At 41.2% G+C, this 24749-nt stretch overlaps 1 protein-coding gene across 2 annotated transcripts; it reads left to right on the top strand.

The window, feature by feature from the left end:
- The first annotated feature begins 361 nt into the window (after positions 1 to 361).
- Positions 362 to 23656, top strand: dpf3 (double PHD fingers 3). Of its 2 annotated transcripts, XM_080047466.1 has the most exons (12): positions 362 to 430; positions 8027 to 8187; positions 9789 to 9896; positions 18187 to 18320; positions 18676 to 18771; positions 18985 to 19057; positions 19576 to 19617; positions 20974 to 21114; positions 21207 to 21335; positions 22229 to 22341; positions 22972 to 23053; positions 23257 to 23656. In XM_080047466.1, exons 1-12 carry the CDS (start codon positions 399 to 401, stop codon positions 23322 to 23324), a joined length of 1179 nt encoding a protein of 392 aa, XP_079903592.1. In that variant the 5' UTR covers positions 362 to 398; the 3' UTR covers positions 23325 to 23656. The 2 variants fall into 2 exon arrangements, with proteins under 2 accessions (XP_079903592.1, XP_079903591.1); XM_080047465.1 differs by lacking the exon at positions 19576 to 19617 and having other exon boundaries at positions 387 to 430.
- The last annotated feature ends 1093 nt before the right edge of the window (positions 23657 to 24749 follow it).

The following is a 24749-nucleotide window of genomic DNA, read 5'->3' as shown; positions in this document are numbered from 1 at the left end:
ACCCAAATGAATGCTGATATACATCTTTAAGGCTTGTATCGTTGTCAAATCAGCCTTCATTTAACCCTAACCCAACCCAAACTATACGAGGATATCATGACAGTTTACATTTCAAATTGTAATTATTCCACTAACATTAAGACAAATCAATTTTATTTGATGAAATTAATATCATAATGAGGACTGACTGGGTCATTATCATAGAAAGTATATAAAAGGTCATTATTGATGTTGACAATTTTCTCTGAAGCCACGCCTAATGCCTTGACCTGGTGTTGTATTGGTGGAGCACGGTGCCCACGACCGCATTGGCTGTGTGTGTGTTTTTTCTTTTTCTTTTTTCATAAGGGTCCGAAACTACACCGAGATTTGGAATATAACGACAGTCCTGCAGGAAAATGGCGGCTGTCATTCATAATCCTCTACAATCGTGAGTATTTCTTAAAATGAAATCATTGCATAGTTTGATTGCATGTGATGATAGCGCGAAAGATCTGTACCGGGTTAAACGCGCAGTTGTATGAGTAAAATAAGAAAATGTACAGTTTTGTGATGCAGTTGGACAGTCTCCGTGTTTGTGTTTACTGCAGGTATCGTTGCTGTGTGGTTGTGCACCACCGATTTAAAGGCATGCAATCGTGCACAATCTGCAGAGAAGACATCTTCAGTCCGCGCGTAAATGTCCGCACTTATTTCTCCTTCGCAATTGGTTTCGCTTGTGGAGAGCAAGTTGCTATATCGTCCACATTCTGCTTTACAAAACACGGTTGACAGAAGTTTGCGTGCGGGGCTCTTTGTCAGTGCTAGACGGGGGAATTTGCATAGATAATTTCATGCAATTAATCTCACGAAGCGCACACTGAGAGGGCTACTCTCGCTGGCTGCGCGGCTTGAGATTTCGCTACGACTGGAAAATGCACGCAGACAAATGCATAGCAGATTATTATATGTTATACGGTATTAACCTAATTTCGTGCATGAGGGGAACCCGCGATGTAATACACAATTAGGGGGGCGTGCAGTTTCCCTGAAGTTTAGATTTTCATAACGGACAACAAAGGTGCCACTGGGTGATCTTGATCATTGGAGAATGAACAATTTCTGATGTGTAAATGCATCAACCATTTAGCATTGAAAATTACGTTAGCGTTGAAAAAATCCGCAAAAAATGCCAAATAAGAGTTATTTGGAATCTTTTACCTGACTAAGTTATTAATGGGATATAAAGGATACATTATTAATGAAATGAGCACAGGTTTTTTCGTTTTAATCATTAACATGTATCCCTGCCTATGTCTGCCCTGCATGAAGTGCACCCATAACTTTCAGCTCAGTCTGTAGTAAACGCATACATCCTCCTGCTGGCCGACAGCAGATGTTTACCACGGTTCACGTGGAATGTGCAGTTACACAGTTTCACCCCAATTCTGTCGTACCAGGGGCCACAACCAAGTTTTAAACAAAGTGCATAGTATTAACAGGAATGGAAGAACGTTTGATGATGGCATGGGTAAATTAGATATCAACCATCCAATGCTGTAATAATGTGTCCAGTCAGTCATTCTCAGTCAGCTAAACACCCTCTTGAGCCTTTTTTCTTTACAGAACCATTCATGCGCTAAAGAGAGAGAGAGCAGAGAATGCCCTTGTTTTTTATAGAGCTCTTCGTTGACAACCCCAAAAAAAGACAAAGTCTAACCGTACACCCTGCACTTACAACAAAACACTAGGGTTTAAGCTGCTGTATTCTACTAAAACAGATTAGGCAGTAGAGAATGTATACAGTGTGTGTGTGTGTGTGTGTGTGTGTGTGTGTGTGTGTGTGTGTGTGTGTGTGTGTGTGTGTGTGTGTGTGTGTGTGTGTGTGTGTGTGTGTGTGTACATAGTTGTGCATCTAGAGCAGCAGATTAGGAACTGTCCCAGTATTTGCTTGGGTCCATCTGTTGAGAGAGGGAGAGGTAACATGTAAAGACAGACAGGCTGATGCATAGGGGCAGAGAGAGAGCTGGAGGAAGGGAACCCCATCTGCCCTCCATATACTATACAGGACTTGCCCCTCTCACCTCCCACCCTCCTTCCTCCCCCACCCCTCCAAATCCTATTTTCATTGGATAACAATGCATATGTGTGTGACTCCACCTTCCTAAATAGACATAAGCCCAGTCACAGCACCACCAATAAAAGAGACAGCTGTCTGTGTACATGTACGCTAGGTGATGGTGTGGTGGAGCGCAAGAGATAATATCAAGTAACATATGAGTTATTGTCATGGGAAATTCTGTTGTGGTACTTTTTCGGCAGGCGCAGTTGTTTGACTCCACTGTCTGCTCCAGACAATAGGGTTAGGGCTTGTGATATGTGTGTCCTCACGATGAGATGTGGTGTGGGTATAAATCAAATGCAGTCAGTCAATGGGGGACGTGCCAATGCTTCTGCCCTAAAAAGACGAATTACAGCCGTCGTCAGCAGCCAGCGGTAAATACGTCTGGCTTCCTCTCTGCACTCATCCAGTCGTTATTATCCCTGTATGTATGCTTGATTTATTCAAAACTCCCATTCCTACAAAGACTCCTTTTGTGATTGAAACCTTGGAAGGCCGCATGCACGGCAGGACCTAATCAAGTGCCAACATGAGAGGTATTCAAATGAGCAACATCATTCATATGCAGAGGTGTGTCCATGTTGCTCGCAAAAACGACTATGATTCCCTTTTGCCTCAGTCTCATCATCAGGTTTTGTTTTTTTATTACGGACAAAAGCGCGGAGGTAGAAAGTGTGGCTTGGCTGTCTTTGCATGGGGTGAGATTAAGGGGGAAGGTATAGGAGATAAGGTGTATGTGTGTGTGTGTTGGAAGGCAGTGAGGGGGGTGTGTTTTTAATGTGTGTGTTTGTTACATGCGTGGGTTGTTGTCCATTGCTGCCTGCCCTTCCCCCAATCTGCGTGTGAGGGAGCGTGAGTGAATGATGCAGGTTTTGGTGGGGGGATTTCTGTCTGTCTGTCTGACTGGCTGCCTTTATTGCATACATTCATACTCCACCCTCAGCACAGGGGCAAACTCTGGCCTTTGTCTATCCGAGCCCGGGGAATGGGAATGTCCGGGAATGGTTTCCAGGCATGGGGAATTAAATGGCCAGGAACATTTTCTTTCCTTTTTTTCATAAAAAGCTCCATGCAGGGATCAATCCTTTTTTTTACTTTTCTTTTTTCCTGTTCTGCACATGGAACTGGCACATGTTTCTTTCTTTATGTTTTGGTGTGTGTGTGTGTCTGTGTGTCTGTGTGTTTGTGAATGAGATATTTCTAAGAGGGAGAGCAGAGATGTGTGTATGTTATTCTTCACAATATCAAATGGCATGTCTGTTGGAGAGACATGTCTTCCCCCATGATCTCATGCTGAGTGAGTGGAAGCGAGTTGTCGCTCCAGCTCCAGACCAAAACAACAGCAGCATCTGAATCAGGGTTTCCCCTTTTGCAAAACCCTTTTCCTCTTTTGCTGCTTGCTCTATCTCTCTCCCTACTCCTCCTCTTCCTCCTCCTTTCGTCCCCCTGTCTGCACTCTGCACCTTTCCCTTTCATTCCCCTATGTGTGTGTGTGTGTGTGTGTGTGTGTGTGTGTGTGTGTGTGTGTGTGTGTGTGTCTGTTTGCACCGGACAAGTGTGCGCGTTTTTGTGTGCGGGAGTGCGCTCGTGCGTACACACATCCGCGCATTTGAGAGAAAATGAGTGTGACAGGGTTTGAAAGGGAACACGTGCGCCCCGGGACATAGCGGCCCCTCCTCTTCCCTCCCATTCTACCTCCTTCGCTCCTCCTCTTCCCCGCTGCTCGGCCTATGTGCCACAAAGAAGACGCCCTATCAGTGCCCACATGCAGCCAGTCACTCTGGCCTGCACTCTCTTTGGGGCCTCTTACCTATAGCCAACAGTGGACTTCCTCTCCCTTCATTATCTTTTGCCTAAACCTTTTCCATCCTTTTCCATCATTCCCTGACACTATAATATCTGTCTTGTTAAAAATGTATACCTTTGAAACTGATGTACCATCTAGTGGGCAGCTCTGCAAGCTTTATCAGCAAGATGTGTCTGCCAGGCTGACTGCTGAAGAGTATTGTATTGTATTGTAAAAGAGTTAGCTGCCTGTATAAAATGTAGTTTCCACTTAGCCGTGACTTTGTGAGCTGAGTGAGTGAGGTCATGAGCGCCAGTAAAGTCTCTCATGCAAGCTATTATCAGCTCATCAGGGGGCATTTTTCAGTTTTGTATTTTTCAAAATTACTCTATGTCAAAGGCACAGTGTAGTTTGTATAGTAAATGGGATTTATTACCCACTTTAACACATCAGAAAATAAGTACAAAACCATATTTAACATGATTTGGTTTATTAAGTGTAAAAAAAAAGATCACCAAAGATATTAATAAATTCACTTTCAGATGTGATAGAGAGGAGATTACAATCTTCTCAGTTAAGCATAATCTAATGTCGCATTTTAATTGTCTGTCTGCTGACAAAGTAGAATAATCGACTCATCATTCCAGTATCACAAAAACAAATATGTCTCACGTTAAACATTTCAGAACTTTTTTCAAACAGGAAGGAAACGCTGGCAGATGAGAGCGCAGAGAAATGCACGACAGAAGTTTGACAGTGATTTATAATCCCAGTGATTAATGATTCTATTTAGCAAGGAGGAAGAAAATGTGCTGTGAGCGATACATAACTGACAAAAATACCGTAGCAGAATAATGGTTAGCTTGATAGGGAGGCGTGACGGAAGACATGGTAAACAGATTCATAAAGGCCTCCTCTACCCCTCTGCTAAGGATTAGGTGTAAATTTGATTATATTTATGATGTCCATAATCTCTTTGTCTGAAATACTGACCGGTAAATGTTGACCTTCACACACAAAGCTCCTCTGTGCCAGTATGGGAGCAATTGAGACAATCATTGTGGTATACACACACACACACACACACACACACACACACACACACACACACACACACACACACACACACACACACACACACACACACACACACACACAGCAACTGCAGATTCCATCAGTATCCAGGAAGCTGTTGACCAGGAGGAATGCATTCCCCCAACATACAAGCTCGACTTACATAAGCACAGACACTAGGATCAGCCATACAGTCGACTAATGGGCCCAACCAGGAGCACAGTAAATGTCTCTGATGGTGGAATCGGGTTCAGGGTCTCTCCGTGCCCACGGAAACCCACTGACAGACGAGCTTTCCAGGCATGCAGATGCACAAACATACACACGCACTCTTTACTTTCACTTAACCGAACACAACCCCTCAAGCAAATGCAGAGCAGGCATACTTACTTATGTAAGTAAGAATGTAAAAGCAGCCCGGGGTTGGACATCATGCAGACGTTGGAGATGGGATAGAAACGTAGCTACTGTACGAGGTGACATGGCGGGAGGGAAAATATGGAAAGGTGGACTAGAAACGTCTGCAGGTCCACACACTGGCACTTTAGCTCTAAAGGAAACAAATAGTGAAAGCAGTGGCAGGCAGCGCTTCTTCACTCCTGGGAATGTGAGTTATTTGACAAGAATCCTCTTCTGGAGAGCTGGCTGCTGGTTTGTCATACTGTTAAAAAAAAAAAAAAAGGAAATACCACCAGAAACAGCAGCTGTGTTCCTCATCTCTGCAGGTCTCTGGACGGAAACCTCAGCCAGCGACCTCCACGTGTGCTCAAGCCCAGACGTTGTACTGTAGGCTACATACACAAAGCCATTCTAGGGGGTTTTCACTTCTTATATGCTGTGCTGCTTTTTCAACTGCATCCTCGCTATAGTGATGGTTACGTGAATAGATACATTATTTTTGGAGTACATCACCTGCTCATTATGTAACTCTGCTAAGTTAAAGGCACCTATTCTGGAAAAATCTTATTTTCAAAATCACTTTTAACAAAATCTGTGAATATCTCCTTTTAAATACGCTACCTGTACCAGTGTGAATCCACTGCCGCAAAAACAGATTTTGACAACTAGTGTTGTCTAGAATCGCTGACTCTACCTTTAACCCTCTGAAAAGTGGTACCTGAATGAACGAAAGACAATATGTGGACATTTTGAGAAAATACCATATTTGCTTTCTTGCCAGTTAGATGAGAAGACAGATACAACTATCGTACAGCATTTGTGCTGCACATATGAAGCTCGAGCCACCAGATGGTTTGGTTAGCTTAGCTTAGCACCGAAGCTGAAAGTGGGTGGGAAACACTTTGTCCTGGCTCCCTCCAAAGGTAAAATAAATCCACCTAACAGCACCTCTAAATCCCAATACTTAACATGTCAAATCTCGTCCTTTCCCTATGTATATCATATGCTCGAGTCAGGGACATTTGTCATGATCCTGCTGTCATGTGAGAAAAAGGCAATAAAGTATAGTACCTACTCTTTTTTTTTGCTCTCTATGTTTTTTTTCTCCATCTTGATCGATCGCTCAGCAACTATCCGAATGTGGGGAAAAAAGCAACAAATCTCCCATTCATCTCTGATCCTGATCTTTATCCAGATGCATTAGCCGAAATTGAGGTGTAAATCACATTTTACAAGAGTGTGAAGAGCATCGCTATAACACAGCTGTGAGGGGGGAACCTTAATCTGTAATAAACATGATCCAGGTTTCCCTCTTTATAATCATATTTTTTCCGTTTTCCAGCAAATATAGTACTGCTTTCATACCTGCTTCCCTTCTTTCTACTTTATCTGTATAGAACACCTGGTTTACTCCCTGTTGCCACATCCCCCACCCATCTTCTTCTTCCTTCATCCGTCCATCCGCCCTCCACTTCCTCCACCTCCCACAACACTGCACATCTTTGTGAGATTCAGTGTGCACAGAGTGCTGCTCTTTGTCCAGCTTGGCATTCTTTACATATCTGTGTAAAGGATCCACAGAGAGCCGTCTCTGCTCTGCCAGTCAAAGAGACACGGTCAAAGATGGCTACGCACCAACAAGATGGAAGGAATAATAGGAAATCCTGAAGAGTGAGAGATCTTCTCTCTGCTTGCAACTTTTTCCACCCTCTCTGTCATTGATTATGTTGGCCTTAAATGAGGACAATGTCTGGACACCATACTTAGGAGATACTTGCAACAAATTTCCCCTTTATGGCTGTCTCCTTTAATAAAAGTAACAGAGCAGTAAACTGTGCCCAAGGATGGTTGACTAGTTCAGTCCTGTCACTGTGATTCTCTGAAGCAGAGCCATGTGTGCCCGTGCTGGCTTAGGATCAGACCCCAGTAACTATCCTTTCTTCCATCTTTCTCTCTGGTCTGGTTAATCGGTAGTGTGTGTGTGTGTGTGTGTGTGTGTGTGTGTGTGTGTGTGTGTGTGTGTGTGTGTGTGTGTGTGTGTGTGTGTGTGTGTGTGTGTGTGTGTGTGTGTGTGTGTGTGTGTGTGTGTGTGTGTGTTTGTAGCCCGTCTGTTGTGTGGAATTGATCTGCCACTCTCACTTATCTATCAGTGGGGCTGGGCATTTCTTTTATTCCTATGGCTCGTCGTCATTTCCTGTATGTGTGTCCTCTCACAGCCCTCATTGTGCACTCGGCCGGCGCAGATGTTCTGTCTTTGTGTTGCATCTGATGTATGCTGCATCAAGACTGTACACACCACACAGAACATGAAGAAATCCAGGACCAGCTCATACTTGGATTTTGCAGTCCGTACCAAATTCATCAGGTGCTCTGCACATGCTATTGCCATTAACCATCCAAACAATATGAGCGTTTAGCAGGAATTAAACAGAAATCGAATCAGTATGCTGCAAATGGCCTTGATCAATGTCAAACATAGTACAACAATTTTGCTTCTGGCTGACTTGAGTTCTGCAAAGAGATAGTTTTTTTACAATTCAGATGGTGAATGAATGGGGCAGTTGTTTTAATTATATTTACTAAATTACAGCTTGCAGCCGTAATTGTATGTTTTTTGTTTTTTCTTGTCTGCTCATATGCCACATTCTCTGTATGTCTGTCTTCAGGCTCGGTGACCAGTTCTATAGAGATGCCATCGAACACTGTCGCAGCTACAATGCCCGTCTGCGTGCTGAGCGCAGTGTGCGCATGCCATTCCTGGACTCGCAAACTGGTGTGGCGCAAAACAACTGCTACATCTGGATGGAAAAGCGCCAACGCCAGCCAGGTGAGAAGCTCCGTCTAACATGTGACTGAACAAATTAATTCCACTGATACTGCCTTAAATATATAGAAATATTCTAATTCTATAATACTCATACTCTCCCAATATATTCTCCATCTTTTGTCCATTTGGTACTTTCTCACTTATATCCAAGGAATCGTTTGACATTTTGGGAAATACCCCGATCAGTTTCTTGGCAGGACTTAGATGAAACAACGCTTACAGCCTAACTTTAAGCTATATTTGTAGCAACAGCCAGCTGCTGGTTAGCTAAGCTAAGCATATTACCTGGAAACAGCTAGCCTGGCTCTGTCCAAAGTTTAAAAATGAATCCATACAAAAACAAAGCTGTAGGCTACTGTAAAAACAAGGTTGTGGTTTTACTGTGCCAGACTATTTCTAGTGATTTAATGGAGTCTTGGGTGACCGTGTTTGCCATGACAACCAATTTAGACTCACGGTGAAATCAAACCTGTCAATTAGTGAGCTGTGGAGGCGTAGGCAGATTGTGTTATCTCTGGACACAGCCAGGCGAGCCTCTTCCCTCCATTTTTGTATCCTTTTGCTAAGCTAAGCTAAATAGCTGCTGGCTATTGCCTTATATTGAGTGTACAAAGAGTTGCATCAATCTTCTCCGCTTTAAGTGAATAAGCATAAATGCATGAATATGGTTGGATAGAAACAATGAAAAAAATAGACATCCACGCCCCCAAATAAATAAAAAAGCAGCCACTTTTGTATATTTTATGAGTTACCGCCACTTGCTGATTTATCCCGAGACGAGCAGCCAGAATGCTTTATGCACATCTGGGTCGCCTGCACAGTCAAAGGGGAACAATTTGCTCTTTACAGAGAGCTGGACACAAATAGCCTGCTCTCTATCTTGAATGCAAAGCCCTTCTGGCCCCACCCTGTACTTTGTGGCAGACCTAACTCACATCAAATGCATTTATTCTGGGTTTATCCCCCCTCCACCACCCCCCCACCACACCCCCTTTTTCTTAAAAATTTCTGTGCTTAAGCTGACAGGGAAAAAAACAAACCAAAAAAGCTTCTTTACTGGATCTTGGCCTTCTACTAAAGCTATTGGCAGAGTATGTTAGCATAGAACCGAAGAGAGCAACATTTTCAAATTCATGTCCAAGAAGCCTGCTTCAGTAAGATAGTGATAAAAGCTAAATGGTTTACATTTGTTCATAGGAGAACAATTGAATAAAACACGGATATGTCTGATGAAGAAGCCAAAACATTGGCCCCACACATGTCATGTTTTGTGGGTTTCTTGAATTTGGTCATAAGAGCATCACTTTTCTGAATATGTGGTCTTTAAGCCTGAGCACTTGGACATATTAGGTGTAAGGCAAGCTAGACCAATTCACTGTGTGTGTGTGTGTGTGTGTGTGTGTGTGTGTGTGTGTGTGTGTGTGTGTGTGTGTGTGTGTGTGTGTGTGTGTGTGTGTGTGTGGCTACTCAATGCAAGTTTTGTTCAAATGGTAAGCTTGCCAGTGGTTGTTAAAATTCTTCCTGTGTGCCTGTGTGTCTGCATGTGTGTACGTCGATATATGACTGTTTTTGTGTGTTTGTGTGTGTGTGTGTAATTCCAGGCCAAGCGGCAGGACAGATGTATACCTACCCTGCTCGTTGCTGGAGAAAGAAACGGCGACTCCACCCACCCCTAGATCCCCAGCTCCGCCTGTGTGAGCTTCGACTAGGTAAGACAAACAACACACACACACACACACACACACACACACCGCCCTGCAGCACATTGACATGCATGCTCAGTGGTCACAGCAGTACTGACCCCCAGTATATACAAAGAAAGCCACTTTAATGGGTGCATCCACCCACATTTTTAGTATTCATGCCACCTTCACCTAAATGCACATATACTCTGCTGCGTGTTTGCACCCTCTGTACTCGTGCTCAGTGGCGTTAATGTTCGCTATCTGACCATCTGGCTCTGGTTAGCCCCGTCTCTCTCACCAGGTCTCCAGGTTCATTCTCTCCCCTGAATCAATGCCTCCTCTTACTGTTCTCTGGCAGTACACACACACACACACACACACACACACACACACACACACACACACACACACACACACACACACACACACACACACACACACACACACACACGCACATAAGCGCACTCATGACTCTCGCTCTTCCTTGCAGCACAGAAGCACCCTAACCGGGCCTCTATAATCATTTGTCCATGAGGCATTAGAATGTAAGTGAGTCTTATGAGGTGGAAGTGTGTGCTTTACGTTTGTGTGTGTGTGTGTGTGTGTGTGTGTGTGTGTGTGTGTGTGTGTGTGCATCCATTCCTGTGTGTGTTATAGATAGGGGATTTTAGCAAAGGAATGCCCCAGGAACCTGATAATGTGGGGGGGGGGATAAAGGCAAGTCTTTGTTTCGGCTTTGCCACACTATTGTTTCCCCCTCGCCCTCTTCCAGACGCAATATAATACTCCAGAGCTTTCCACCATGAGCGATTCAGCTTAAAGCAGAGGACAGAGTCATTTTCAGAGAGGGGGGAGGAACTCCCAAGAGCAGCCACCAACTAAAACGACCAACCAAAGCATGTGGAGGGAAAGAAAAAACTATACTACTAACAGCAGCAGGAAAGCCTTTGTAGCCAATAGGGTGAAAGAGTAAAAGTTACATTTTTTCACTGATCCAATTCTGCACTTTGGCCCAGATATCTATCATAACGGGGAATGCTAGTGCTCTCCTTTCACTGCTTTTGAAAATGCTTTATGTTTATTTAATGCGTCCTGAGCAGAGTGGTGTGTGTGTGTGTGTGTGTGTGTGTGTGTGTGTGTGTGTGTGTGTGTGTGTGTGTGTGTGTGTGTGTGTGTGTGTGTGTGTGTGTGTGTGTGTGTGTGTGAAGATACACAGGGGGCTTTGTGTCAAGGTTGCTTTGAAATACTTTTGAAACCCAAATTGAATTCCTTGTTTTGAAGATCCTCTGCTCCCCCATCCCCCCATGTCCCAAGCTCAACGTGGTGGCGGCCATGTCTCAACAGCCATTTTGCTTACCTCATTATAAACAGTTTAATCTGATGAGGGTTACAAAAAAAGGAATAAATACCAGATATGTTTTACATAAGAGGGTCACTCCAGTGATTTAGTATTGCACTTCCATAAAGTAAAAATACTATTTATATGCAGTAGTATGGGTCAAGCTCTAAAAATTCTGGATACTTTCCCATCACGGATAATCTTTTCGAAATGTGTAAAGCTCCTCGCGAAAAACAGAAGACATTAAATAACTGTGCCCGGTTAAGATACACACTGCATTCAGATCAGTATGAGTTGTGTTTGGACGTTTTTTTGTTGTGGGGTGTTTGGGGACAGAGGGCACTATTTGACATGCTTTTTGCTGGCAAAGCTAAAGGGGGAAGGAGGGTGAGTTAGGGCAAAGAAAGTGCGGGAGAGGAGGGATTTAGTTCAGAAGACGAAGTAGGGGGTCAGCAGAGAACAGAGGTGAAGGAAGGGGGGCAGGTTTTGGGACTGTGGGTGAGGGGATATGGAGCAGGGAGGGAGGAAATGTCTAGTCAGTGCCAGCTCAACCTACACAAATACATACAAAGAAATGAGAGGAGGGGAGGAGGGAAAAGAGGAGACCCAGAGGTATACAGCAGCTTTGTATTCAATAAGAATATTCTGCAGCTTCAGTGGCCCTGCTGGCTCCCTGCCTGTCTTATCACAAAACCCACTTTTCATTCTGTTTTCATCCTGGTATTAGTAGTTCAAAGAAAAAGGACGGACAGTCAATGCTGCAGCAAGGAATGAAAAAGAGAGAGAGAGAGAGAGAGAGAGGAGGAAAGATGAAGACTGTTAAAAATATCCTGATTGATCTAAAATACTTTAAATTTTTTACGTTGGAAATTATTCGGTAACACTTTAGTTCGATAGTCCACAGTTGACACTCAACAAGCCATCAGTTGATACGCAGTTGCATGTCAACAGTGAATGAGTTTACATATCTCAACAGATACGTAACATGAATTCAACTAACTGTAAGTTAACTATAAGTTGCACTATTAGTAGATGATTAGTTGATATTCAACAGAGCTTGTTCAACAGATAAAAAAACAAGGATTCAACTAACTGTCTGTTAACTATAGGTTTCACTATTAGTAGATGTTTAGTTGATATTCAACAGTGAGTAAGTTGATACATATTTAGAATGCATTCAACTGTCAGTTAACTATAAGTTGCATGTTTAGTAGATGTTGTTTTGTACACGTAGCATGCATTCAACTAACTGTCAGTTAACTATTAGTTGCATTATTAGTAGATGGTTAGTTGATATTAAACAGTGAGTTAGTTGATACTTAACAAAGCTTGTCATCAAATATGTAACATGCATTCAACCAAGTGTTAGTTAACTATACGATCATTTTATTTTGTTAATTTATTTTTACAAATAGTCTGCAACAGACATTGTACTTTTTATTACATGTTCTTTACAAATATTCAACTATCAGTTGAGTGTCAACTTCTAGTAAGTTGACTATCAACTGCTGTTATCAACCAATTCTCAACTTACGTTTCATATGGATCAACTTTCCCCCACTCACAAGGAACACATCTAATGAATGAACATTCAACCCTCTGTTGATCATATATGTTCATTGTAAAATAAAGATGAGAATGTTTTATCAATCAATAGGCACCCTGTGTAGGTGACTACCTGTTGATTGTCATATGCCTGTCGACAAACTATCAGTCAATATTCAACTTAGCATAAGTTGACAGGTCTTGGGACTGTCAAATTAAAGTGAAAACAGTTTAGTGTCTACACACTATTAACAGAGCAAAACAGAGAAAATAGTTGATTCTCAACAAACTATCAGTCGACGTTCAACTAAGCATTAGTAGAGAGGTCTTAGGACTGTCAAATTAAAGTGAAAACAGTTTAGTGTCTGTAGACACTCTACAAACTAGTAACAGTAGAAAATAGAGACAAGTTTTGCTCAACTGATGAGTAACACTGGATGACCCCAAAGTAAAGTTAAAAAATATATAGGCAGCATATCTGAACAGGAAAGAACATTTATTTGAAGTAAATTTAACTTTTTTCAGTAGTTACACAACATGTAGTTACACAGCAAGTACCATCAATACCTCTAAAAAAGACAATAAAACTAATGCATGTATTTATTTAGGTGTCACTTAGGCAATTGTTTAACGACAGATCGTCCAAAAATTGACATTCAAAAAGCTCAGTAAAGTGTACCATAACACCCAGTACCACTAGTTATGATACTGAGCAAACATATGTAATATATAACATCAGTTCTCATGAAACGCTTTGTTATGGTAAGAAAAAGATATATAATTTTGTTATGGACCAGAATATCTGAAGCTCCTAGTAGTTCGGGAGAAAATGGATTAACAGCAATGGTGAAACAAGACACACTGATTCAGCAGTTAGGTTGGACAAGTAAATGTAAAATACTTATTTTCTACTCTCTCTTCCTTGAAGTGTATGTCATTGTTGATTCTCAGTAAAACATAAAAAAAACACAACAGTGCCATTTTTTTTCCATTATGGACTCAAGATAAAACAACTTAATTATCACTCTCCTGTGACCAACCACTAGTTTAACCTGGTCCTGCCACTGTTATTTGAATGAGCACATTTGAATAATTTTTCGCTCTCTTTAGATCCAGTTGTTGGGTTACTAGCCACTCCAGGCCTGCTGTACTCCTCTTCAATTGAAGCAGTCGGGCTGAAGAATCCAGGAATCTTGTCCTATCACCCAGTTGATGAACATAGAAAGAAATTATCTGATAATTACCACAAAATAGTTCAAATGCATTTTGATTTCCTTTATCTAAATCATTATAGCATTGTTGTTCCACATTAAAACACATAATGCTTTATATTGCTTTAATAAAATACATTTGGTACCCTAATCAAATAAAATTCTCACTGAACCTTGTACAGATTGAAATTATTTTTTAATTAAAGAAACATGTAATCTCTATGACCATTCTACACAACACCACATGCAGACTCAGTTTTTGCTCACTTTAGACTGAAATAGCAATGTGCACTTTGAATGTGGAACATGCAAACATTTATTCAAATACAGTTTAGTGTCTATAAACACACTTTATTTAGACAGATACTTTTGAAGCTAGGCAGCGCTAGGCTCATGCTAACGTTGCTAATATAGCTAGCGCGCTAGGCGCGGCGCTAATGCTAACGTGGCTATGCTAGCGGGAGGCCGCGTCGCTAATATATATGACATTATTCTTACATACACAAAACGATATCTCACAAATACCTCAGTTAACTCACCAATTATTCCCTTTGGCTAATGGCAGCATACTTGTGACCACCACGGGTCTTCAGTGTGAGATGGATTGGTTGGTCAAGCGGTCTTTAGCATATAGCTACTGCTTTTACTGACCAGACACACAACCTTCTCTTTAGCTGCCAGTAAAGAACGAGGCCTCTCGCTTAAACAGCCCTTACCAACCAAGCTGGGGGAGTTCAAGTGCTTGAAAAAAGTGGGAAATCGTAATGTCGATACAGTTAGAAATGAAATATGTTTCCTAAATAAAGTCTCTCCAAACATATTTTCACCTTCCCAAAGTTTAAAATACACATTAATAGATCAATATATATTTTTTTCATATAATTTCTGCTCACAATATTATCAATAATGTCCTACAGGTTATAGTTGTTATTTATCAGTAACCACTATACGTTCTCATTGTATTGCACACCACTCTATGTAGGCCTATTTAGGTCCTCTAATCTTGAGAGGTTTATACAGCCATTGCTGATATTAACAATTGTATAAAAAAAAAACATAGATACATCTATAAATATGTATTTAAACTTTGGGAAGGTGATAATATGTTTGGAGTCTGGATTTTCGAATATTATCGACATTACGATTACCCACCTTTTTCAAGCACTTGAACTGCCCCAGCGTGGTTAGGGCTTTTTCTAGACAGAGAGGGCTCGTTTTACTGACCTGGGCAGCTAAAAAATGGATGTGTGCCTGGTCAGTAAAGCTATGTGCTAAAAGCCAGCTTGACCAACCCATCCATTTCACACTAAAGACCCGTGGTGGTCACAAGTATGCTGCCATTGGCCAAAAGGAATAATTGGTGAGTTAACGGAGGTATTTGTGAGATATCGTTTTGTGTATGTAAGAATAATGTCATATATATTAGCGACGCGGCCTCCCGCTAGCATAGCCACGTTAGCATTAGCGCCGCGCCTAGCGCGCTAGCTATATTAGCAACGTTAGCATGAGCCTAGCGCTGCCTAGCTTCAAAAGTATCTGTCTAAATAAAGTGTGTTTATAGACACTAAACTGTATTTGAATAAATGTTTGCATGTTCCACATTCAAAGTGCACATTGCTATTTCAGTCTAAAGTGAGCAAAAACTGAGTCTGCATGTGGTGTTGTGTAGAATGGTCATAGAGATTACATGTTTCTTTAATTAAAAAATAATTTCAATCTGTACAAGGTTCAGTGAGAATTTTATTTGATTAGGGTACCAAATGTATTTTATTAAAGCAATATAAAGCATTATGTGTTTTAATGTGGAACAACAATGCTATAATGATTTAGATAAAGGAAATCAAAATGCATTTGAACTATTTTGTGGTAATTATCAGATAATTTCTTTCTATGTTCATCAACTGGGTGATAGGACAAGATTCCTGGATTCTTCAGCCCGACTGCTTCAATTGAAGAGGAGTACAGCAGGCCTGGAGTGGCTAGTAACCCAACAACTGGATCTAAAGAGAGCGAAAAATTATTCAAATGTGCTCATTCAAATAACAGTGGCAGGACCAGGTTAAACTAGTGGTTGGTCACAGGAGAGTGATAATTAAGTTGTTTTATCTTGAGTCCATAATGAAAAAAAATGGCACTGTTGTGTTTTTTTTATGTTTTACTGAGAATCAACAATGACATACACTTCAAGGAAGAGAGAGTAGAAAATAAGTATTTTACATTTACTTGTCCAACCTAACTGCTGAATCAGTGTGTCTTGTTTCACCATTGCTGTTAATCCATTTTCTCCCGAACTACTAGGAGCTTCAGATATTCTGGTCCATAACAAAATTATATATCTTTTTCTTACCATAACAAAGCGTTTCATGAGAACTGATGTTATATATTACATATGTTTGCTCAGTATCATAACTAGTGGTACTGGGTGTTATGGTACACTTTACTGAGCTTTTTGAATGTCAATTTTTGGACGATCTGTCGTTAAACAATTGCCTAAGTGACACCTAAATAAATACATGCATTAGTTTTATTGTCTTTTTTAGAGGTATTGATGGTACTTGCTGTGTAACTACATGTTGTGTAACTACTGAAAAAAGTTAAATTTACTTCAAATAAATGTTCTTTCCTGTTCAGATATGCTGCCTATATATTTTTTAACTTTACTTTGGGGTCATCCAGTGTTACTCATCAGTTGAGCAAAACTTGTCTCTATTTTCTACTGTTACTAGTTTGTAGAGTGTCTACAGACACTAAACTGTTTTCACTTTAATTTGACAGTCCTAAGACCTCTCTACTAATGCTTAGTTGAACGTCGACTGATAGTTTGTTGAGAATCAACTATTTTCTCTGTTTTGCTCTGTTAATAGTGTGTAGACACTAAACTGTTTTCACTTTAATTTGACAGTCCCAAGACCTGTCTACTTATGCTAAGTTGAATATTGACTGATAGTTTGTCGACAGGCATATGACAATCAACAGGTAGTCACCTACACAGGGTGCCTATTGATTGATAAAACATTCTCATCTTTATTTTACAATGAACATATATGATCAACAGAGGGTTGAATGTTCATTCATTAGATGTGTTCCTTGTGAGTGGGGGAAAGTTGATCCATATGAAACGTAAGTTGAGAATTGGTTGATAACAGCAGTTGATAGTCAACTCACTAGAAGTTGACACTCAACTGATAGTTGAATATTTGTAAAGAACATGTAATAAAAAGTACAATGTCTGTTGCAGACTATTTGTAAAAATAAATTAACAAAATCAAATGATCGTATAGTTAACTAACACTTGGTTGAATGCATGTTACATATTTGATGACAAGCTTTGTTAAGTATCAACTAACTCACTGTTTAATATCAACTAACCATCTACTAATAATGCAACTAATAGTTAACTGACAGTTAGTTGAATGCATGCTACGTGTACAAAACAACATCTACTAAATATGCAACTTATAGTTAACTGACAGTTGAATGCATTCTAAATATGTATCAACTTACTCACTGTTGAATATCAACTAAACATCTACTAATAGTGAAACCTATAGTTAACAGACAGTTAGTTGAATCCTTGTTTTTTTATCTGTTGAACAAGCTCTGTTGAATATCAACTAATCATCTACTAATAGTGCAACTTATAGTTAACTTACAGTTAGTTGAATTCATGTTACGTATCTGTTGAGATATATAACTCATTCACTGTTGACATGCAACTGCGTATCAACTGATGGCTTGTTGAGTGTCAACTGTGGACTATCGAACTAAAGTGTTACCAATTATTCTCCCAGTTAAAGTCGACTTCTTTTTGTGAAATAATTTTGAGTTTAGTTGCAAATTTAGGTTGTCTTTACTTACTTAATGCATTCCTTGGTTCATGCAAAATACTAGTCTTGCTTGATCTAAATAATAATCTGCTTCAAAAACTTCAAAAGGAAATTTTTTTAAATAGACCCAGCAAAATATGCTTATCAATGAAATATCAGCAGCAAAAGAGAGATGTCATTTAGGCCTATAAGCTGTTTTTTTTCTTTCTATGGAGCATTTCCTGCTATACTCTCCAGCTGGTGCGCATTAGTTTTTATCAAATGTTGAATCTGGTCTGCCCATGTCAGTTGTCTCTTTCGTTTACACTAAATTGGATTGTTGTTCATCTAGAAACGTAAAGAAATCTCTCCCTTTTCTTTCCATTAAATCTCCCCTGCCGCCACCACCTCAGAAGCCGAGCTGGCCCCCAAGCGAGAGGTTCCCCCGGGGGAGGCCACAGCCTTGGAGGCCCTACTGAGGTCCGACAACCTGCTGGAGAAAAAAAAAAACATCTGTAAAGAAGAAGAAACTTTGCTGGAAATACAGGTATGTCATTGTGTGCGGTATCATTCATTATCAAGGCATTTTCATTGTCTGTGCAATGCAAAGTTTGATATCAGGAACACATAAAACAGAGAGGATTTGAATGAAATGATCCCAAAATGAACCCCGTATAACTTTTCTCCCTTTAACTTTCTAACCGTCACTCCTTCTGTGTGTGTGTGTGTGTGTGTGTGTGTGTGTGTGTGTGTGTGTGTGTGTGTGTGTGTGTGTGTGTGTGTGTGTGTGTGTGTGTGTGTGTGTGTGTGTGTGTGTGTGTGTGTGTGTGTGTGTGTGTGTGTGTGTGTGTGTGTGTGTGTGTGTGTGTGTGTGTGTGTGTGCGTGCGTTGGGCCTCTGCAGAGAGTCCTGGAGGCAGATGAAAATGGAGAGGGTTTCGGTGATGAGGAAGACTTTGAGCTGGATACTCCAAAGAGGAAGAACAGAAACAGAGGAAAGGTCGGTGTCACGTAGACGGACACAGTGTTTACTTTTGGTGATGACGAGAATAGTAGCCGTATAGCGCCACTTTGCCAGTACAAAAGTCGATTGAATCAGTTATTGATGAACTATTAATTCTACAGCACGTTACGACCATTAAATCAGCAGAGCGTATGATTCCTTGTAAATCTGAGGTTTTTAAATCTATCTTTTTTTGTTTCTCCCTCTCAGAACAGAGGATCCAGCCGCAGAAGGACAGAAGCCGCTAACTTGGAAGACCAGGACAAACCGTACGTCTGTGACAGTAAGGGAAAAGAAAACTTTTTTATTTATTTTTTTAATTATTTTTTTTACATCATGTGATCCGTGTCGTCAGTTTTTGGTTTACATGTTAGTTTAGCGAAATTCTTCCCCTTAGGTCTGCAACGAAAGGCTTCTTATGGTTCACCTGTGTTTGTTCCTTATTTATGTATCATCAAGGAAAGCTTTTCTCTACAGGCCTTCCCTAAATTCTTAGATGATATGTTTGGAGAACTCCAGCAGACAAGCCTTTTTCTCTATCTTCCAATCTTCCAATGATGCCCCCCCCCCCACCCCTCTCCTCCTGTTGTGTTCTGAGAGCATGAAGACAGAGTTAATGCTGTTAATCCAGACCTGACTAGCATGCCACTTACATGCTCAAGCCGACTCCCCCCTGGGAATGGATTGCCATGGGGATGCAGGGATGTGGATTGCCGCCCTCAGACAAATCAATCTCATCCTCATTTTGTGTCTTGTTCTGTCTTTCCTTTATTATTTGCTTGTGTGTCTTCTCTGTTCCAGATAGACACAAACAAAAGCATAACTCAAAAAGGGCTGAAGAAGGTATCTGAACCTGTCGCCATCTTGACTTTCTAGGGGCTCCATGAACTGTCTTTTTGATTGGCTTTTTCTCTTTTGTTGTTGCTCATTGGCATCTGGTGTGTTGGAATGGCTGCCTGAATGCTATCTCTTGGTAGAAATCCAATGCTCCAAATGCTCAACGCTAGTCCAGGTGTCCGTTCCTGAATTCAGTGCGAGCATTGCATGACACTAACGCTTTTCCGTGTGCCCTAATGCTTGCTCCTTGTGAGGCATGCATTCAATGATGCTTCAGCAGCAGCAGCAGCTAACTTTGCGCTGAGGGATGCATGCTTCTTAAGGCCTCACCACGCTGTGATGTGATCCACAGATGTAGCCAGCCATTGTAGAAGTGGAATTTCTTCACACGGATCAGCTTTTAAAACGTTTGGGATTGGATTTTTGGTGAAAAGCATTGCAGCTTGCAAAAACATGCAAATTTGGTTACTGTTAAGTGTCGACAGAAATGGCAACTAATTGGCTGTGGCAGAAATACATAAGAAACTTCTATAATGGCTATAGCCCTAATGTGCCCTAGTTAACGACCCCAAGAGCTTGCACAATATTAGATCCTATATTTCATATTATTAGTGCACAAAAACCTTCCATAACAACCCTGTTTTAATATATTACAATTTTGACTTCCACTGGTAGAATAAAAAGGCACCTGTAACGCTCTAACTTTGTGTGGGTTTGCTGGCAATAATCTGTTTTTGTCAACAGCTGTAGCAGGCAGACAATACACTTTACCTTTGTGTTTTTGTCCCTGCACCTATTGACAAGACTTCCTTGTTATAAAAAATCCATAATATTTCTTATCAATGAAATGCCTGTTATTTTGCCTTAATTTATCCACATTCGAACTAAAACACATTTTCTTGGCTGTAAGGATGTAGCAGATCAAGCCTCTTTCTTTACATCTAAGCCACAATAATGTATTCTTTCACCAACACTTTATAATGGTTAGCATCAAAATCTGATAGTGTTTTTTAGTGGTCACAACGGACATAGTTAGAGAAAGAAGATATAAGTACATCCCATGGTAAACTACTGGTGTATGGCAGCTGAGGGTGGATGTATTGAAACAGTCTGCAGTACAGATGGTTTTTATTCACATAGAATGACTATAAAGCAGAGTGCAAACCATCAAAAATTAATGCTGACAGCGGGTAAAAGTTCCAGCAAAACTGTCTCCTTCCATAAAACCTGTTATATTCCAGTTCAGATGGGGATGACAGTTGATTTCAAGCAGACCGTGAGTCCACCATACTAGCGGCTTTACAGTATGTTGCACAAGGTTGTACGCATTTTTCTAATGGCTCCTCCATGTTTCATCTGTAGTCTGTGGAAAGCGCTACAAGAACCGGCCAGGCCTGAGCTACCACTACACCCACACTCACCTGGCAGAGGAAGAGGGGGAGGAGGAGGAGAAGGAAACCGAGATGGCACCATCTCCTCAACGTTGCCCCGACAACCACAAACGTAAGATGCTGGCCATACTAGCATTTAGCTACATTGGGTAACCAAACCGTTTCAGTTAGCTCTCATGTATCCTCTTCTCCTTACATTCTCAGCCCAAAAGGCCGCAGATGGATCCATCATCCCCAACGACTACTGTGACTTCTGCCTTGGAGACCAGGACTCCAACAGGAAGACGGGCCAGGCCGAGGAGCTGGTGTCCTGCTCTGACTGTGGACGCTCCGGTGAGTGCCCACGCTCCACAATATATATATATATATATACCTGTAAATAGTATCAGTGTAGACCACGTGCAATGCCTTTGTCAATTCTAAAGTATATGTTATAGGTGACCCATTTAAGCTGATAGGCCAATCTTTCAAGCTGCCACAGCTCTATTTTCCCTGACTGTGATCCCTCGGTTTAACTTGGGAGGTAGAGAGTGGCTTTTCTGCTCTGTATTTTATTCAAGTCACCTTTGTCTTTTATATACCCATTTCAGGATGATAGGGAACGTTTCTACACTTCATCCATGATATTGGCTCATTCATGGCTCATTGACGGCCTAGAGAAAACTAGGGTGATGCAGCACTGTGAAGCTTTGGGGAGGCTATGAAACACATCAGTAGATTTGTGGGGGGGAATGATATCAAACTGCTTGTCTGCGTTTTGCTGTACACACATCACTGCTTGTGTTGGGTTTTCCAGATATAGAATCACTTGTCCTTTGTGGCTAGGTTGCTTTTGACGCCACATTTTTACCTGCTGTATGGACTGGAAACACTATTTGGTGCAATTACAGTTGTCGCAATCGCAGACACTCAACACTTATCTGCTGCTTCTTATGAAGACGCAGCAGTCTTATTTTAAAAGGAGAAACGATTTATTTTCTAAATGGACGTCTTATTCATCTCAAACTGGGGTGATTTGATACAGCTGTACGTTAATGTAAATAATCTTTTTGTTGATTATGTACAGTAAATATGTTTATTTGTGTGTCAGTATTTGTCAAATCAGAGCGTCTCCTGTGCGTCTCTAAACTGGTGAATTTGCTTTGTAAATACTTGTAATCCACTCGGTCGCAACCTTCCTTGCCTTTTTTGCTTTGTTTACACTTTGCCGCGCCATCTTTCCGCAGGTCACCCCACGTGTCTGCAGTTCACTGACAACATGATGCAGGCGGTGACGACTTACCAGTGGCAGTGCATAGAGTGCAAGTCTTGCAGCATCTGTGGTACCTCAGAGAACGATGTATGTATACTGAAAATGTCACCTGTTTTCCTTTTAATGGTGTGACCTTTCCGCAGTCACAGGTACACATACTAGTAATAAATCACCCACGATGTGGATTTTTTTTATATTGTTGCGAAATAAGTGAATTTGTATTGCACTCATACAAATCTAGTCCACTGTGATTTACAAGGTAATACAACCTTTTGAAACACTATTCTAATATAAACATCAGAAGTTGACTTTAAAGTAATAAATGCCCACCATAGCAAACATTGCCTCAACGGTGGATTGTAAAGGTTGAAAATAGTATTTTATTGTTTATACCTATCTTTATTGGATAGTTTCAGACATACCAGCAGTTAGGGCATAACATATTTAGCCTCGTTAAAACTCTATTAGCTGAACCATTATATTTTGAAAGCTCCTCACCAGACCTCTTTTACAACTGATACATGCTGCTTACTGGTATTCAGCGTAAGTTGAGCCACAGTTATAGCAGTATGTGCACCTCTCATTTCTTTACTTAGGCATCAATATCCTTTTTGCAGGGATGGATAATATTTATTTTTCTGCCCCTGTCCCTGTACATGTTTTATAGATACATATTTATATTAATGATGTTGACTATGTGCTGCCAATGTGCTGCAGGACCAGCTGCTGTTCTGCGACGACTGCGACAGAGGATACCACATGTACTGCCTGAAACCACCAATGACCCAGCCTCCAGAAGGTACACAAGCCACTCTTATATGTTTCACTATACATCAGGGTCAGAGGGTCCACGCTACTGTATGCCATGCACTGTATGTTTGAGAGGGGCTGTAAGCAAAGGCTATACCTATATGGAAAAGAACGAGGAGGATGAGGATTTCAGCATTTCTTTCTACATCTCTCTCTCTCTCTCTCTCTGTCTGTCTCTCTCTCACTCCACAGGGAGCTGGAGCTGTCACTTGTGTCTGGACCTGTTAAAAGACAAGGCCTCAGCCTATGGAGAAGCATAACTCCCTGGACATTCTTCAACACACACACACACATATATATATATTCACCTAAACATTAACTGTTTGACATTCGCAAAAAACGCCTGTCACATAGATTCAAACACATATACACACACACTCACACTCACACTCCAGTACATTAGCAGGCACAGGGCGGTTTCCTGTGAGAGGCGCAGAGATGTTGGACCTCTCATATAACCGAGCCACACTCCAGGTGCAAACGCCATCAACATATTTCTGGCTTCAGCTGAAAGGAGGCCTGCCTCTCTACCTCACCACTCAGCAAATGGCAAGAAGCCAAATCAAGATTGATAATGGCCAATAATACTGTGTAGTACATGTGTAGTTTTTGCTGAAGCTGTTTCACTTCGCTTATGTTCTACAATGGCGGGGGGGGGGGGGGGGACTGAGTGAGTTTGACTAATGTTTGTTTAAAATGTCTCCTTCCAGCTCTACTCCTCCTCCTGTGTTTAGACTTTGCGGTGACGTTCACATTTCATATCTGGACAGGCTCATTGTTAGTTACGCCATCTTTCACAGGTTTTGTCAAGCTCGGTGGGATTTATATCCAGTGCTGAGAGGAAATGGGCCGATAAAACAGCCTTAGCTATCATTCCTGCTGGAACGTGGTGACGTTTCTAATCCGAGCCTGTTTTTTGTATCCTCGTAGTCACCGGGATACCATGGTGCTCAATTTGACACTTAAAAAGAGAATTACATTTCTTGACATGGAATTAAACACTTATTTATTTATTGTTTGAAATGATCGGAGGTTACTGTCAAGGAGATCATTGTTACTGTAAATCAGTGGTTCCCCAACCTCTCCTGTCATGCCCCCCTTTTTTGGGAAGTGGAAAACGTTCCTGGCCCCCTCTCCAACCACATTGATTGCAAATTGATTATCGACTGGTTACAATACTGGGGAATATATTGAAATAACAATGATATGAACCCAGACAGCTCTGTCCAGCAATTACTAAGATGCAGTTAAGTTTTTACTTTTGGCTAAGCCTCTCTCCTCATAGTTACTGTTGCTACGCCTCTCAATCTTTCAGTTCTCACCTCTCACACAGCACATAAGCAGTATACAATGATAACTTTGGCAAAGCAGATCACTTGATATTCTTAGTACACCTATAATTAGCCTTATTATTATAGACCTCTTATTTCCAAGCAGACGACTGTCATTTTATCGACTGTAGCTAGCTAGCTGGCTAGATTACACTAGATCTGTAGCGAATTCTTGGATATTCAAATTGAGCTATGTGTATCATGTCCTAGCTGAGGATAAAGTTGCATTTCTAAAGCAAAGGGTCAGCCTCTTATCCCAAATAATAACTTAGTTTGAAAGTAGCTCTAGCTTACCTCTAGATTACGGCTGCAGGTAAGAGAGTTAGCCAAGCATGCTAGATTTGCAGTTCAATT

This window comes from Ammodytes marinus (assembly GCF_949987685.1).
Source record: "Ammodytes marinus genome assembly, chromosome: 19".
Classification (NCBI taxonomy): Eukaryota; Metazoa; Chordata; class Actinopteri; order Uranoscopiformes; family Ammodytidae; genus Ammodytes; species Ammodytes marinus.
This window is presented reverse-complemented; position numbering and strand designations above follow the sequence as displayed.

What these genes read in the sequence shown, in the direction of transcription:
- dpf3 (XM_080047466.1), top strand. Translation starts at nt 399, where the DNA reads ATGGCGGCTGTCATTCATAATCCTCTACAATC. An exon ending in ATTCATAATCCTCTACAATC is followed by an intron (nt 431 to 8,026) that starts GTGAGTATTTCT and finishes GTCTGTCTTCAG; the next exon opens with GCTCGGTGACCAGTTCTATA. An exon ending in CTCAAAAAGGGCTGAAGAAG is followed by an intron (nt 19,618 to 20,973) that starts GTATCTGAACCT and finishes TTTCATCTGTAG; the next exon opens with TCTGTGGAAAGCGCTACAAG.